Here is an 18,367-nt window from a genome sequence, read left to right as displayed (position 1 = left end):
GTCATTGCACATCAGTGCAATGTATTTTGTCTTAAGATCCAAACATATTCTCACTAAACCATAGCTAAATGTCTGTGTTTCTTTCAAAGGAGTGTTGTTCTGCTCTTCCTAAGGAAAATTAATTCCTAGTAGCAAACTTATTTAAAATTTGCTAATCACCTGCACACATTAAACCTCATCAGTGTTTTTGATAAATGAAAAAATGAGCATATTTATTCAAATAACATCCATGTTGCTCCTCAATTCTGTTACCATTCTATTTGTATATGAGCAACCATACTTTGATTTCCAAGTGTAGCCTGGAAGGAATTTCATAGGAAAGCATTGCAAACAATTTATGAAATCACTGGGGTTTTTTATTGGCTGTGATTCCATTTTAAAAGAACATCATACCATTTACCCACATCATGCAGGAAAAAATACCAGGAAAATAACAAATTAAGATCACATTCACAATGTCTCTACTTTTAATCATCCTCAAGTACTGCATGCATCTGAAAGAAAGCTGGGGAGCATTTCTACTAGAAAATGCATGGCTAAGTTAAATTTTGCTCTGTGTGTGTGAAAGAGAAAGAGAGAAAACAGGCAATTTTTTTAATGACAGTACTGAAACATTTTACTAACTCAGTGCATGAGGAAACAGTTATCTTGATAACATATATTCAGAACAAATACAGACAACTTTCAGATACATAAGACATTACATTTAGATCACAACAGTTAATTTCTAACAATGCTTGTTCTAGCACAAAAAGCTTGGCAAAAAGATGTATTCAGCAGCACTGGTATGGTGTTTCTTGATGAAGGAGAGAGGCTGGGAGGGATCTAGCCAACGTATGATACTAGAAACATAGAGGAACTCCAAAGTGATTAAGCACATGATCTTATATTTTGTTTTATTAATTTTAAACACAAGAGTAGCATTGATATTGCAGTCTGATTTCATATGGCTTTCTCTACATATAAATGTGAGTTCACAAGGTCAATGGCAAACTAAATCATTTACCCTCCAAATGTGAAGGCCCTTTGACTATTTTTTTACTAACCCAGTAAGGTCTTGGAGCTGTGAGGGAAAATGACTGCGGTGTCTAGCCAACAACCTTTCTGTGTAAATAAAAACCAGTTATAAAACTAAAATACCTCATTTACCTGAGATTGAACAGACCAGTGATGCAAATAAAACAATGTCATGAAAGACAAAAAGATATTCAGAATCCAAACAATGAACCATGCTTCTCTTTGGTCTCTTGTTTAAGTGCTTCATCACCTGCTTGAGTGCCAAGGGGGAGTGTGTGAGACAATGCTTTTAACTTCCATACGTGAGTCAAAGGTGTCTGTGTCCCTTGTTACCAGTTCTGAGTGGGAAGGGAAATAGACAGGCAGAAGAGATGGGAGAGTGCCTTGCTCTTGAGTCTCTTCAGCATGGCTTAGGCACTTTGGGACCATGTAATGACTTGAGGAGTGCCAAAAGTTATGTGAGGCAAAACCAAGCAAAACCTATCCAGTACCTGTGGTAGATTTTCTGACATGTTTCTTATGGCAAGAAAAGGAAAATGGGATTAACTCTCTGTTGTCAGTGGAGGAAGGGCTGCTGCAGGTGTGGCGAGTTGAGACACAGAAGTGATGAGATGGTTGAGCTGGGAAGCTCCCACAACAAAAAAGACTTAAGTAAACATTATTTAATAAAACACCCTCCCTTACCTCCTGCTTTGTGACCCTGGAATGAGGCCTACCAGACTCAGCATGGAGATCCTATAGCGTTTTTCAGGGGTTCAGTCCAGATGTTCACACAGATCAGGAGCTCAGCTCACAAGGGCAGTATTTTTAGTGCTCTGAGCCCAGGGATAGCAGTACCTCCTTAAGAAATTTCAGTACAGGCTACACAGGATCCTGACTTAGACCACTCATTCAGTGTCACAGCTGCTGAGGCACAGTTATCAAGAACAGTACCAGTCTTCCTTTCTCTCTCTCTCTCTTCTTCCTTTCTTCTCCAATTTCCTCACCTTCCACAGAGGAGTGCACAGACCTGCACATCAAGCTACCAGAGAGACTGTGAAAACAATCAGTATTAACATTCTGCAAGGAGGATGCTAGGCAGAAAATTCTGATCTTATATCAGGAACAGTATTTGGTTGGATGAGGAAGGGAGTCAGTGATGGGAGTTAGGGAAAGGTCAGCAAACAAGTAGTAGAGAAAAACCAAAGTAAAGTGGAATAAGATTATCTTCTCGTTTGTTTATTTGTTTGTTTGCAGAGCTCTGCAGCACAAGTCCAGGGGAATATACGAATGGACATATTCCTTTTAGCACAGGCACGCTTCTGCTGGTCCTGCTTATGTATTAGAGGATGCATGGCGCAGAGATTAATCAGGGCATTTCAAAGGTATTGACATCTTCATGTCAGTGATCTAGGTTAGGAGATCCAGCTACCAGTAAGTGGCTGAAGAGCCAGGCTCTGCCTTTTAGCTTTTGGGGATGTTGGATACTCTGTGGCAGAGCATCAAAACGAGCGCTCCTTTTGTCTCAGAGTTTTCAATTCTGTGAGATTTACTTAAATAGGCTCAAATTACTAGTTGCTGAATTTGCATGAGCTGAGTAGGACATTCTTCCTAGAAATGGTAAATTGTTCAACACTACCATGCTATACCCAAGCACAGATTCATAGAGTGTTCTGGATCATTAAAAGTCTTAGGAGGGAGACATTCATCTTGCTTTAAATGAAAGTTATGGGGGAAAAAAGTTCTCCTGACATTATCCAAATGAGTAAAACCTGCCTTCTCTTTCCTCTGGGTAGCCCTTGGCAGCTTGTACTAGAACCAACAAGTCTTGTTCATAGATCCAGCCTGAAACAAGTTGTATCCATATCAACTTTTTCTGACTTGTATATCAGTCAAACCTATTCAGCCTCCATGTTGGATTCAATAGAAAGGTGTGTTTGAAATTACTTGAGCCTGAATAAAAATTGTGCAAGGAGAGCATACTATATTTATTCTCTTTCAAAATACTCTTTCCCTATTAAAACAGATGCTACTGGAAGGTACAGAGCTCTCATGCTCAATTCCTTAACCATGGTACAGATTTCTTCTGTTTACCTGAAAAGGTGTAAATGTCTTCTAAAGTATCTTATTTAGGAAAATACTGAAATGTTTGCCTAAACTCACTTACACTGAACCAGCGCAAAGAAGGTCCATTGAAATAAAATGCTTAATTTAGGTACCTAGTGAAATATCTGAGATTATCCTCCTTTTCTTTGCCAGCAGAAAGAGTGTATTTGCTTTCAAATCTCATCCATGTACTTAGGATATTTTTGTTTCTCTCAGGACAGGGACAAGCAATGCTAGTTCTGCCAGACAAATCCTAATTTTCCTGACAAGACGGTGAGACTGAGATGGCATGATGGTCTCACAGCATCAACTACAGAGACCTAGCCAGATGCAAAATATCAGGATTAGTTCTTCAGATGACAAGCCAGATAACTGATCATGAGGACTTGTGTTCAAAATAGGTATATATATATATATTGAATCTATGTATGTATTAGCAAGTCAACATCTCCCATAGAATTTGGACTTTCTTACGCAGTTTTGTGATATCTCCAATGTTTCATTGAGGAGACCTCTGTACCTGTGTCTGCAAAAGGCCACAAAGATAATGGTGAGAAAAACATTTTCTCCCACCCTGCTAGCATCAAGGGATACCACACACTGCTGTAATATTAATTAGCTCCTGCACAGCACTGGAGAAGCATCCTCACTTCATGCCTTTGTTGTAGGTAGAGACTGAAACCTACATTTTACAGGTGTAGAAGCTCAGTGGGGCAGAAAACAAGTGACCTCCCCAAGGCAATGCAGTAATTTAGCACAATAAACATCATAGATATTTATGGATCTGCCATGACTCACATTCAGGCCACCACACACTCCCACACACTGCAGGAAAGGGTGGGCAGGACACAGCTACTACAATATGCTGGAACCCAAACGTCCAACCCACAAGCACTGCTGGGAATGGGATGGTTGAATACGGCAGAAAGATTGGTTAAAAAGAGCAGCAAATACACTTGTCATTGGCTTCAGAGGGGTTGGGGAGGTCCTCTACCAGAGCACTATGCACTCTCTTATGGTTTCAGCTCTCTGTATGGCAAGTGCCTGACCAATTTGCTCATTCAAGGTAAATGTATGGCTAATTCCCAAAGTAACATGACTCTTGCTTAGATTCTGAGGCATTTAACTTCTACAGTATCTGAGGGCAGATGACTCACTTCTTCCACAGTTCTGAGTGATGTCAGCTGTGTAAGTCATGCATGATTTACTTTCCAAACGATCTTTTATTTATGTCATGGATGGAATTAAAACAGAAAAGCTCTGCTTCCATGGGAGAACTGAGATATCCCTTCCAAGAGCAGATGTGCTCAACAAAAAATGGCTAATGTGATCCAATCAATAGGAATATTACAATAATGACTAATTATTATCAATAATAAAAATAATATAATTTTTAAAAATTAAAGAGGCCACTGTTCATACTTAGTGAACACTCCTTCTTGCATTGGGTGGAAATGAGATTGTTCCTTTTCTATGCCTGATGTGCAGTTGCCTTATTTAACATACATAGTACTATGGCTTATAATAAAAGTTGTGTAGTCTGCAGCTTTTTAATCTTTACATCCATTCAGAGGCATCTACTGGACTATATACAAAATAAAGGAATGGATGAGTCTGGGGGTGGAGGAAAGGGAAAGAGGCAGTCAAAAGGGAATGGGAAGCGAAGGGACTCCTAGTGAGCAGTAGAGGGCAGAGGTGGGGAGGACTGCGGGATGAATGGCAAGATTGTAAATCCCCATTGGGCAAAAGAGAAATCCTTTGCAGTACTGTTTATGCCCATCTAACAGTCTGCAGCTATTACTTCTTGAACATGTCCTGCAGGGGGCCTGGTAAGTATTTGATGACTGTGTCTAGGATGCTCTCTTCTTCTTCCTCCTCCTCATCCCCACAGCCAGGAGGGATCGCCTTCTTTGGGCGTGTCAGACTCCCTTCAGCATTAGCTTCCAGTGCGGCCTGCGCCTCTGCTTCCTTTTCTTCCTTCTTCTTTATCCCATACTGCAGGGGAGAGATAACACATTGTCTGAATCATATGAGAAATAACACATCTGCTGAACAGGATGGCTGATGAAGCCAGACATTGCATGTGGTTCCTCATATTCTGCAGTAAGAACATTCCGTATTCTCATTTTGCTCTTTTACACAGACACCAAAAATATCCATCCTAACAACCCTCCACTAAGTATAGCCCAGTGGATGGACAGCCTTTACAAGACAAGATGCTCAGATCACTCAGAAACAAGCACAGGGGAGAAAATGGGACTATGCAGCTGTGGCTCTCTAGTAAAGAGAACATAAGTTCTGTGTTAGTAAAGTGTTAGGGTGGCATTCTACTGATGTTGATCCTCCTTGTCCCGGTTTGAGACTATCATACAGTCACCTCAGGACACTCCTCTTTTCTGTCTCAAGTCCATCATCCACAATGATATTGAGATTCCACCCGCAGCATTTTATAGTTAAGGTTTACAGATGTGGCAAAACTTCAGGGAAAAACTAGTCAGCAACAAAAGAAAGCAAACAGATCAGGACAGACAGCACAGCAGTGAAGACAACAATTTTATGTATTATCATGTGGGACATATACCATTCATCCATGTTGTCATTGTGTAAGTGGGACAGAAAGAGTTCTGTGAAAATAAATCTTCATGAGAAAATCAGCTGACTCATACTATTTGAAGAGAAACACTCTTAACCATGTGAGTAGAATGGGTATTTGAAATTTGCTACTTCCACTAAGAATTAGAGGCATGCCACTAACACACTACATGAGTAACCAGACTTTTATTTTATGATACTATATACAACAAGCTAGATTTAATAGAGGACTAAACATATGCATATGCTGCTCTTTCCATAAGTGTTTGTACTGTTTCAGAGATTCATGTCATATACAACAACAACAAAATATCAATTCAAACCATCACATGCAAATCTAGAGCAACAAGTACACCTGCAAGCTACCCTCTGTATTATCAAATCATAGAATGGTTTGGGCTGGAAAGTACATTTCAAGGCCATCTAGTCAAAGAAATGAGTAGGAACATTTTCAGCTAGGTCAGGTTGCTCAGAGACCTGCTCTGTTTATTCAGACCAATACAAATTTCCCAGGATGTTTCCACTTTTTCTGATGATAAATGGAGGTTAAACTTTCTTGGTACTGTGATCATGGTGCAAACTCAGGAAGTGTAACTTTTCAGTGTCCAGCTGTGCTTCGAAGAGGCCAGCTGTACATTTCAAGGATGCTTGTGGTCCCCAGGCTCACAGCTCCCTGTCTGGCAGCAACATTCTTCTGTTTATCCTTTTTACCTTTTGAAAAGCCACCTTCATGGCTGCTAAATATCAGCTCCTCGGCCACCAGTCACCTCACAAGCACCTGCACAATTGCTTACAATTCATTTTGCATGAATATGCTTGAAAAGAACGTTGAAAAGAAAATTAAATATGATTTCAAAAACATCAGAGAATTATGTTGGTACCATGCTCTCAGTATTTTCAAGTATCAATAAAACCTTACTGCTGAATAGAGATGAATTCGATGCTATTTTCATTCTTTTTTCTTTTCATTTTTTTCCATGAAGATTAGTACAAAGTGTTAACCAGTAAAACCAAAAGTGCACTGCCACAACAGCCTCTGTGCCCAACAGAGGGCTGTTGGGTTTGACTTTTCCTCCTAAACATTTCTGAGCAAAGGCACTATTTTTGATTCCTTTCTTCATTATCATTTATATTTAGGATGACAGCCTGCAAAGTTGAAAGCAGTGGCTTTGAAACACTCTAGTTCTCTAAATCAATTCTCTCATGCCAAAATGTTCATTAAGGACATTTGTCTTACGATTTTTATATCCACTGGGTGCTGGTCACACCTTGATTTCATGGGAAAGGTATTAAAGACAAATGACGTCTCCATTCACATGTGAGACAAAGAAAGAATTTGATCAACTTACGGTTACAGGGCTGTATGCCACAAAGGAGATTGAACACAGGACCAGCTACCACACAGATGGAATGACATGCAGTGCTAGACAGTGGTCAGTCTGTAGGGCTATATTAACCCCATTCTCCCTCTCAGGCCACAAGCAGATGTCCCTGACTCCCAGTGTAATTTAAGTGCAGATTGTGCCTTCCTTTGCCAGCTAGAGGAGAACAGTAGTGGAGACAACACAAATCATAGTAACACACGGGTACCCTGCATGCTTTCAAATCCTTCATCACAAAACAATGTGTTGATCCTCTAGCTCAGGAACAAAATCAACCAGTTATCAGAACTCAGTATTATAATTTAAATTTGGTGGTATTTTGTAATGCTTTGCATTAATAAAAATCTAAGCTGTGAAGATTCATAGGTTAATAAAATGGCATACTTTAGGTTTGAAATTGTTTCAGAGGAAATAAAATTATAGAAAGGAAAGTCTTAAACAAATTTTTCAAATAGTGTCTTCAAATGAAATCATTTGGGTGAAGTCAATAATTAATTTTTAAAAATATTACTAAAAACAATCTTTCTGGTGCTCTGGTTTTCCTGGGGATAGGAAATATTGCATTGCTTCAAAAAAATTTGAAGGATGAGAATAGTTTCATTTTTATTCAAGGTTCAAACCCACAAAATTTAATATCAGAAGCTGTATCATTACCTGCTCGGCCTTCAGTCACATATCCATGTCTTCTACTATATGCAGAATTACGGTCCTAACCCAGGAAGATTCTGAAACATTTTTAGTATATGTACCATCTGCCGCTCCTAGAGTTATTACTCTTCTGCCACCCGAGGATTGTTGTCACCGGGTCATGTTAGCGAAACATTGTCAGGCTGGAGTCCTCAGTCATCAAGTGGGAAGAGTAGGGAAAAAGTACCATGGCCCTTGGCTTAACCCACACTCACCAACTGCCTGTCAGGAAAAGACCAGACTAACATATTAACATACTAACATACAACATCAGCTTCCTCCCCATCTCTTTTCTTCCCTGTTCTTCCCTATTTTCACATGTCAAAGTAGGTTCATGAACTAGAAACATTCTGAGAATTTGATCTAACTAATGACAGTAAGAGTGTCAGGGAGTAGAGGACTGTTGAGCCAACAGGATCTGCAGTCTAAAATGTGAACCTACCGTAAATATAGTTACAATTTCTTAAGCCAACAGTTGCTACTAAAAATGAACATATTTACCTAGCAAATACCTAGGTCATGGAATGAATAAACAGTAATACAGTTAAGACACTTGCGGAAGTAACTGTGTATCTTTGGGTCAGGTGTGGAACTGACTCTGCAGGAAGACAGCCACAATCAACGTGCAAGTGAGTGGTTTTCCTTGGATCAGATTTGGAACTGCCTACTTAGAAACAACAAGTGATTTACCTGAAGAAGCTAAAGAAATAAAGAAGGAGTTTTGTGGGGGATACAAAGACAACTCGAAGACTGTATGGTGGGACCAGAGAACTCAGGCAACAACTTTTCCTCCCAAGGTGCTCTGAGAGCTTGAAACTGGCCCTCAGTCCAAATATTACTGCATATGAAATAATACTGCATGAAATAATACTGCATATTACGTAACACTGAGCTTTAGTTTCTGGGAAAATGTTGGCATGTGAATTACGCTGGTTACATTTCTCTTCAGGAAATTTTTCTTCTCAGTGGTTTTGTGTAGCTGCAGGTAGTACGGAAACTATGTCTGAACAGCTGTGGCAGATACAGCCATCTTTGGAATTACTACTTTATTCACTAGCTAAGGTTTGAAAAGCTACTGAGAGATTTAAATGCTTATTCCTTATCTTGCTTCATATCAAAGTTATGGGAGCTATACTAACAGTTCTGTCTGTTAAATTTCATTCATACTCTGAACCTCAGTACAAAAAAAGAAAATAATTTTCAGCCAGACTTGAAAGTGTGTGGTTAGAAAACACACTGGGAGGGCAACAAGCACATAATTTTATCTCAGGAGTTAACTTGACCTGAACAAGTCTTTTTCTTAGAGACCTCAGCTATTGAAAACCTCTTACCTGTTCTGGAACTTAACTACCCTTTGCAATAAAATATTTCTCCTCATGTCTACTCTGATTCTTCATGAAATGTCTTCAAAAAAAATCTGGAAAACTGAAAATATGCATCTACTGCAAAAAGATTTATCTTCCATCTGTCCTTTTGGACTTTATTTATTAATTGTGCAAATTTCTTTTTTTCTCTTCCATTACCAAAGAGAACACCAGCCCAATTTACATCTTTCCATCATTAATGCATGGAATTTTCTGCCAGGAATATATGTAGGACTGAAACAAATCGAGAGCAATATGCAGAGTTCAGCACTGACCTTTAGTTCCACAACTGTGCGAGTCTAGGGTACAGAAAAAGACTCCCCTTTTATTTGATTTATACAAACTTGAAGTCTTTTTACATGATTTCTTTTGTCTCTCTGTGTCAGGCTGTCAAACACAGGAGGGTACTGAAACCCAGAGCCCTGAATACTGTGTTCTCACCACTGTTTAAAGCACAGAACCTACTTTGATGTAGATCTGGCCCAACAACGTGTCCTAGCTTTTCTTTCACCTCAAATCTGCTGATTTCATTTTGTGTTAAATTTGGCTCTTTTTCCTTGTTTGTTTTTCTTGGTCTACTTGTCTTTCTAATCAGTTCACTTGTCCCAAGCTTCATAGAGAGGATTAGTCCTCAGAAAACTTGTGAGGAAGCCTTTTAACACATATGAAAGAGGGACACTCTCTTTGTCTCTCAATTTACCCATTTAAGCGCAAGGTCTGCCATGCTCTGTTAGAATTACACAGAGTGTTTCAGGCAACTCAGACACACTGACCCTAGATAATCTCTGAGCTTTGTGAGGAGAAATAAACAAAGAATCACAACTTTGCACCTGGGCAATCATGCAAATTTCAAGCTGTGGCAAGGAATGAAAGGTATGAGAGAGAATGCTGGGTGTCTCAGTCCATGCCATGCCAGTGGGGTGTGTGGGGGGTCTGCATGGGGGGGTCTGTGTGGAGTGAGTGTAGGTGTGGACATTTTCTTGTCTCTACATGCTGCTGCACAGCTCTGCTGACCCTGTCAATGTGCTAGTGGAAGACAGCTGATTAATAATGGAAAAGAACAAGGCAAAATCTGGAAACTGCAGTCCTAAATTACATTGTTCAATTGCTTGTGAGCCAGACAGGAGCACAGCTCAGGAGAGAGGTGGCAGAGAGAAAGGAAGGAGGACAATTAAACTTCAGGAAGAGGACACTTGAGATGCAAAGGCAGGGCATCATCTCTCCTGGAAAAGATGTTCCGAAACCATCTCCGTGGGGGCCCTCAGAGTTTTTCAGGCAGTTTTCCAGCAGCAGTTATTTGTAAACCTGGCTCATGTCCTTTGAATCCTTTACCTCATCCAAGGTTCCATCTCCCCATGAGTTCCCTGTGGCTACACATGCCTTGATACTCTGTGCCATCACAGGCTTTCAGCTCTGTCAAAATCACAGTAATTCTTCATGCATGACCTGTCTTGTTTCAGGTCTTCCAGTATGCTCTTCAGTTTTATCCCCCTGTTTCTCTCAGGGGGCTCCCACAGCAAACCCAGAGGCCTACGGGCTTCCTCTTCCTCCACAAATACAGATCAGATGCAGCTGCAGATTTCAAAGGACTCATCTGATCTTCATCTGCCTCCCATCAGCATCTTCTTCTGGTGACACTGGGTGAATCTAGCAGTCATTTCCTTCTCCCCCATGGCAATATTGATGGCTGAGAACCACACTCCTGGTTTCCATTCCAGTCAGCTGTGGAACTGCAAAGCATTCCTATGGGAATGCCAAATGCCCCAAGCAGGAGTAGTGCTACCCTAAACTAGGTATGGAATTTGCTTTTCTGCTGCTCCACAAGAGATGGAGTGCAAGATAAAGCACTGCTCTCTGGAGGAGATCAGATCTGTACTCAACAAGCCTTGTTTCTTCACTTTGATTGAAAACAACATCACATCTGTCCACTGTTTGCTGTTTAAGGGAAAAACAGAACTGTATCAGGTTCCTGGTTGCAGAATCCATCTCTGAATTTTCTGCCAACTCAGATCAAGGGGAATCTTTTCATTAGTTTCAGTGGAGACCGGCCCAGACAAACCTAGTTAAAAGAAAGGTGTCATAGGATTATAGAATGGCTTGGGCTAGAAGAGACCTTAAAAATATCTCCAAATCATCCCAAACCCCCTATAGTCAGGGACACCTTCCACTAGATCACTATGCTTAGAGTCCCATCCAGTCATAGGAGAGAGGACAGGTGCTCCAGCCCTCTGATCATCTTTGTGACCCCCCTCTGGACTTGCTCCAACAGGTCCACATCCTTCTTATGTTGAGGGTCCCACAGCTGGACACAGTGCTCGAGGTGGGTCTCATGAAAGCACAATAGAAGGATAGAATCACTTCACTAGATCTGCTAGTGACGCTGCTTTTAATGCAGCCCAGGATAGGGTGATTTTCTGGACTGCAAGTGCATATTTCCAAGCCATGTCAAAGTTCTCATCCACCCTCAAGTCCTTCTCCTCAGGGCTGTTCTCATTCCATTCTCTGCCCAGTCTGTATTTGTGCTTGCGATTGCCCTGGCCCAGCCTCTTGCACTTGGCCTTTTTGACCTTCATGGGGTTTGCACAGCCCCACCTCTCCAGCCTGTCCAGCTCCCTCTGGATGACATCCCTTCCCTCCTGCCTGTTGACTGCCCCACACAGCTTGGTGTCAGTGGCAAACTTGCTGAGGGTGCCCTCAATCCCACTGTCCATGTCACTAACACAGATGCCCAACAGTGCCGGTTCAACACCGAACCCTGAGGACACGACTCATCTCTGGTGTCCACTTGGACACTGAGCCTTTAACCACATGTAGAATCCAAGGAGACAAGGGGCCTAATGTGTATGTCTCAAACACTGATAACCCAATAGCTATGGAGCCAACCATGGATTGTTGGTAATAACAGCCAAGAATTATTGGTAATAACATGCCATGGGAAAGAACAAGAAATGACTGGAGATGGGGGGCCATGTGGAGGTAAGAGCAGAGCTTTTCCAGGACAAACGTCCTTGTTCTGGCTCCTGTAGATAAGCCCAGCCCAACACAAGCACAAGGATGACATTAAGAAGTGGGCATGGACTGTAAGGGGGGATCAAGACCCCCCAAGACCCCTGACACTAGAACCAGTCCCTGGCGATTCCTCTCCCTTTTCCTTTTCCTTTTCCTTTTCCTTTTCCTTTTCCTTTTCCTTTTCCTTTCTGTTTCCTTCCTCTCTGATTCATCTCTTCCCTTCTCTCTTCCTTTTCATCTTAGCCCTTTACCCAAAATCCACTGCTGTGTGCTTATATAGTAGGTCAGGGACTAACTAATACCAATATCCATGCCAAGCATGTTATTTACTAATAAAACTTTGTGAGTTTTTGTGGACCCTCTGACTTTTGTTGTTACTTTTGACCACAAGCATTTTTGAATCTTGCATGCTCCCTTCGCCTTAAGGATGGGATATTATACCACAGCTCTGTGTCCATCCAACCAATTCCTTAACCACCAAGTGGTCCAGCCATCAGATCCATGTCTCTACAGTTCAGAGGATCTGCTCCATGATCTTGCTGAGCACCTTTGTTGGGATTCATGGCTCCCGAGTTTGGAGGTGGAGATCCTTATATATTGAACAGCTTTTTTGGGCTCCTATTTGCTCCAGGACTTTATCTCATGGTATTCTACCAATCAGATCTCTGAGGACCCTAAAGTCTGCTCTCTTGATAGTCAGTTACAGAAGCCATCCACCACATCTCTGTGATGCCAATAAGATCCTGGCCCTGCAGGCATGCGCGCGTCTCTAACTCCCCTTGTTTTGTCCCCATGCTGGGTGTGTTTTCGTAGAGGCAGATGGGAAACACATTTTGGCTTAATCTACTATGCCTACTGACTCTGCTGAAGCAAACTGGCCATTCTGCTCATTGCCCAAGTTGCTAGACTATGCTAAGTTTTCCCAGGAAAATGGCTCTTTTCCCGATTACTACATATAGGTGGTATGAACTACAAGTTGTGAACAAATTTGGAACAAAGAGTCAAAGACAAAAGAGTCTTTGGAAACAAAGACTCTGAGAAAGAACAGACGCAGGTATCACATAATGTGAATTTTTCAGAATACTCAGCAGAAATCATATTTTCATTTTCTCTCTGTTTGCAAATATGTTTATTTTCTTCCTCTTGTGTATGCAGCATCCATATTAAAACAATGCCTTTCTGCAATATGGTCAGCCTCAGTGAAAGGGAATGAGGTCTTGAAAGCTTCAGGAATGGAGATAATTAACTTAGTGCTGGCTAGCAAAGTCTTCCATCTTGTAATCAGAGAAGAAATCTCCAGAGTAAGCAGAGAATATCTGACTCATGAGGAAGAGCATAGGATCAGAGGCTCCAAAATACTGATTTTAGGTACCTGGAGGGTTGACTGAAATCAGTGCACTGACTAATGACCACAGGGCCCAAGATAAGTACAGTACATACTGTACTCCTAAGCCTGTTGGGTCCTGTGGAAAATCTCTCCCCCAGAATCCAACTTGCAGGTCCAGTTAAGAAAATCTGGGTCAATTCTGTTCTTCAAAGCAGTTAAACAGGATAAGAAAAAAGAAAAGTTACATATTCCACAGTAACAACTGCAGCTTAATTGCTCATAGGTCACAGCGAAAGTTTAGTTTTGCCTCATGATCACCAGGATGGGGTCAAGCTGCAGAAGGTTCCCGTAAGAACAGAGGTATTTTCCAGTGATGCAGAGCAGGTGTACTCCTAGGCAAAGCAGGTTATGATTTCGTGCGTTTCCAAAGTCTACATTTAATTCTCTACAAGGAAAACTTCCCAGAAGCCAATGGCAGGGTCCCAGAAATGGATAAATGCAGTTGCTTATATGAGTTTAGCAGAATTTATGTTATAGCTACGTATCTCATAGCATAAATAAATCCATAGGATATATCTTTATGTGTGCACTGTGTAAGATCAGAACATGGAGTACAAGCTGCTCATCCTTCTTCCTGCCTCCTGCATTTATTTCCTTTGCCAAATGAAAGCCTTTCTTTTAGTACAAGGCTGGTAAAATTATTTCCCCAGGATACTGAAGCAATTTAGATTAGACACAACTATCTCTTTTCCATAGCCTGTGTTTACCACATGTAACAGCTCATTTTTGTTTTGGGTCTTGTTTGGTTTAGGTTTTTTGGAATTGTTTTTATTTTTGCATTATTAAATCTTATTTTGAAAGCTCTAGTCCAGTCAGTGTGTTTTTACAAGAATGTAATACAAGTGCTCCAGAGGATAAGGAGTGGTTCACCATAGGATGAGGAGTAATATTTTTTCTTGTAGTGAATCACATGATGAAGATCCAGGTAACAGCCAAAAGAAATATAGTTTGTACTCTCCAGGGCAATACAGAACTCATTGTTTACTCATGAGGCTTAAAAATTTATTATTATCCTGCCTTGCTAGGTTTGTTCTTGGTGGGGTTCAGCATGCCATTGCCTTATTGATCACAACACTTTGGCAGATTGGAGTTTGAGGCCAGCTGAAAATTCAGAGGTTGAACCCTAAATGGCTGATTCATTTAAAGTTCAGCTTTCAGTAGGTAAACTGCATGAGCTCTCTGTGTCTCATCTCTGCAAATCTCTGGAAAGCCACAAAAGGCAAATTTTTTAAAAAACAGTTTCTGACTGTCAGTTTTGTTTCTAGCATATTGCTAGAACATTTCTCTGTGCACGTATCAGCTCTAGCTATTACAAAACTTTAGGCACTCCTTGGCATTTTGTTATACACTAAAAAGTGCTCATGAACACGTAGAACTGTGTTATCAGCAAAGAGCTTATCACAGCAGGGAAAGAAGGAACTTAGAAAGGATTCTGGAAGTAGCACCCTTGTACGTGATTCAAAGTATGCTCTAGGTAAATTTGTGTTTCCTAGTGTCGTTCAGCACAGAGGTACAGTTGCATTTCATTGTAGTCTTCTATTAGACAGTAGGTTTGAGGGAAGTGAAAAAGATTAATTTCTATCTTAAAAAGTTCAACACATCATAAACATAGCTTAATTCACAAAAAAAAAAAAAAAAAAAAAAAAATCAAGACTTAGAATAGACTCAACTAAGAGGCCCAGATACACAAGCAATACTCATATCACTGCTGCCAAGAATTCTGGGGACTAACCTGGGGGGAAAAGAGACCCTTAGACCAACATTTAGGTATGCATCTGCAATTTTTCTCAGCTTTCTGTGTGACCATATGAGAGACAATTCTTCTCTTCTTGGTGAACATAGAATTTAAATAAGATTTACCCCTCTAAAGGGCCTGCAGTGAGTCTGCTCTGAAACACAGTCATTGCTGAAATTATGCCACATTGAAATATAAGAAGTTGCTTCTGTGCCATTTCCATACATTATACTGTCCTCAGTAACTCCCCTGAGTTGGTAGGATGAATTTGACAGACAGTAAACAGCCTCAAACTTTTCAGTAAGATTTTTTTTTCAGTAACCTACACCAAAATTGCAAATGCTGACTTTGTTGACAGCACAAGATAATGTAATTCAGCAATAGTAAGAGATCAGGAAAGATTAGCTAGATTATTATCTTTAGTCCTTGCTTTGAGACTATTTAATTGTTGTCATCAATTCCTTGGAGATTCTTCTGTGTGGAATAAATCCTGCACCCAGGATCTAATTAGCACAGCCATCCTGCCAGTACATTTGTGGAGACAAGGCATTGTCACAAACTCTGAGCTAAGACTCAGTAAAATCAAAGGTGGTTAATCAATTAGTTTCAAACCTTTGACACATTCTTCCCTCTGAAGTACAAAGGGTATTTCTCAATCCCATTAACTGGCAACAGAGGTGAGAACTCTGACATCAAAATGCTTAAAAATAGGAAGAAAACTTTTGACATCCAAAAGAGTGAGTAGGAAATTACAAGTGCTTATTCATATGCTGTAGCTTTTCAGAGGGACATGAAAAAATGAACGGCAGGTCACTTCTTTTTCTCTAGCCCTTTTGAACAGGCACACCAGCATCTTTCTTGTGTAATTCAAGGCAGTTTTCTTGCTTCCCAAGAGACTAGAGAAGACATGTTTGTAGTGAAATTTGGTAAGGGAAAATATCTGGTTCATCTTAACAATCCAACAAAACAGCAGTAATGGTGCTAAAGTGAGCCACCTACTCAGTCTGTATAGTGTTGCAAGGCTGGGTTGCTATGACAAACCTGGAAAAGAGTTTTCATCTGTAAACAGCCATGGCATAAAAATATCTCAGACCATTGCAACAGCAAGCAACCAACTTCGGCCAATAGCTCAAAACCGTTTCTAGAAATGAGGTGCATGCTTCTCATTTCCTCTATGTGGAATCAGCTGTTGAGTTTGCTCATCCTTTCCCTTGGCTGGCCGTGGTCAGAGAACAAATGTTTCTATTGTCAGGGGTATGTGAGCAGGGGCAGATCCCATGGAGCTCACAACCCCCATAAAGCTAGGAGCTGTACAGCAGAAGGGAGAGATGAACCTTACGGAGAGGACTTTGCTGTCTCTACTGTACATTTCTCCCAGGCATACTTTTGTTTTATGGCAAAAAGACAAAGGCATTTCATCTCCTACCAGCTTTGATGCACTAAAGTTACAAAAGGAGCCTTTTCAAAGGCTCTTTAATAATTTTAATAAATTTCAAAAATTCTTGAGGTCTTGGTTGGGGTCTCCAGTATTTCTTGCCTTCTCCTTATATGCAACAGAAGTGAGAACTCTGACACCAAAATGCTTTAAAAATAGGAAGAAAACTTTTGACATCCAGTATATGCAGGAGGGTATGGAACTGCTGAAATGTTATCCTCTTGCTGCATGGAAGCATTCATCCTCCAGACAGTGAGTCAAGACAAGAGTAACAAGCCCATTTTCTTTCTCTCTCTTGATCTAATTGGGTGGGCTTTTTCTGACACAGTAATGAGTGGGATGCATGCAGCATGTTGGCTTTTTGTTGTGCCTATGTCAAAAAGCAGCAGCTCAAAGAACTTACTTATGGGGTAGTTGATACCCAGCCATGCTCATCCTCCTCAAGCTAGGAAAAGGGAAGCTGTCTCTCTATTTTATTTTCATACTGTCTGAGCACTTTGACATCATTAATGAGACTTTCAGTAGCTGGATGTACAGTGTGGGAGGTAGTGGAAGAGGACAGAGAGAGACATTAAATCACACCTTGGATGACATCAAGGGGCAAGGAGTGCTGGAAGGAAACACATCAGTAACTGACCCAGCACATAAATGGGAACATGCAGACCACCAACATGCTCAGCTGATTATGCTGTTCTGTACCCCGACCACTATTTAGTACCTTCCCATCACAAAAGATCTGTGCATGCCTAGCAAAGCAATGGACCAGTAGGAATCCTATAACTTCAGAAAATTACATTGCTTCAGGCCATTAATGAACAACTATTCTTCAAATGTAAGAAAGGAGAAATTAAAAAGATCAAGAAAGAATACACTTGAACAGCTTTTTTGTGATCACATGAGCTTTTTTGGATCAGCTGGTTGGGGTTTTGGCCAAAGCCTCAGCCTATTTTAGCAGCCCAATTGCTGCTAAAACCTGGAACCTTTTTGTGTAACAGTTTTTGTTGAGAAGCTGAAAAAAAAGCCCTTTCAAATCTCAGTGTTTGCTGCCACAAGAGAGATTGTGTGTTAGTGGAAGCATGTCTTTTACTAACAGTAGAGTTCTTCAAAAATTGCTACCATGAAAGTACACATAGAAGAAGCTAGCACAAACTCAGTGGCAACCCAGGAACTCTGATACTGAGAGAAGGAACACTGGGGCCTTTGAGAAGCACCTGAAAGAAAGGGCTCTGTGTGTGCAGAACAGAGAAGCCACCAATAAGCTCAGCACAGACTAGAGCCTGGGCAGAACAAATACAAAATGTAGAAACACTTCTCTGTGTCTGAGCTAGCTGGGCTGCAGGATTGAAAAGAGGTGTTGTTTCATGTCCACTGATGGACAGGTCCTGGCACCACAACAGGTCAAGCAAGTATATATACCCTGTGACTACCTTTCAGATCTTGCTTAGCAGATGCTGGTGTGTGTGAGTTCAGGTACTTATTGCTCTTCACCTTATGTGCTTTGAGGGTGGAAATCCATTCTCTGCAGGATTTTTGTCAAAGAGACTTGTAGAGTGTGGGAGGATAGAAAGTTTGCACATTGGCAAAAAACTAGTGTGCAGATTTTTAAGTTGGGCACAAGCTTCTAATTCTGGAGTACTTTCAAGGAGAGTGGGAAACATGGTGTGCATCTCTTTG

General features: G+C 40.9%; 1 protein-coding gene across 2 annotated transcripts in view; it reads right to left on the bottom strand.

The window, feature by feature from the left end:
- Positions 1 to 324: 324 nt before the first annotated feature.
- The window catches only part of CPLX1 (complexin 1), a 111,332-nt gene continuing 93,289 nt past the window's right edge, over positions 325 to 18,367 (bottom strand). For both annotated transcript variants that reach the window (XM_010400068.4, XM_039567064.1), the window contains exon 4: positions 325 to 5,097. In XM_010400068.4, the coding sequence (XP_010398370.1) occupies positions 4,900 to 5,097 (198 nt within the window). In that variant the 3' untranslated portion in view covers positions 325 to 4,899. The remainder of the gene's footprint in view (positions 5,098 to 18,367) is intronic.

This window comes from Corvus cornix, chromosome Z (genome assembly GCF_000738735.6).
Source record: "Corvus cornix cornix isolate S_Up_H32 chromosome Z, ASM73873v5, whole genome shotgun sequence".
NCBI classification, from domain to species: domain Eukaryota; kingdom Metazoa; phylum Chordata; class Aves; order Passeriformes; family Corvidae; genus Corvus; species Corvus cornix.
The sequence above is the reverse complement of the archived record's forward strand: the minus strand, read 5'-3'. Positions and strand labels throughout refer to the sequence as shown.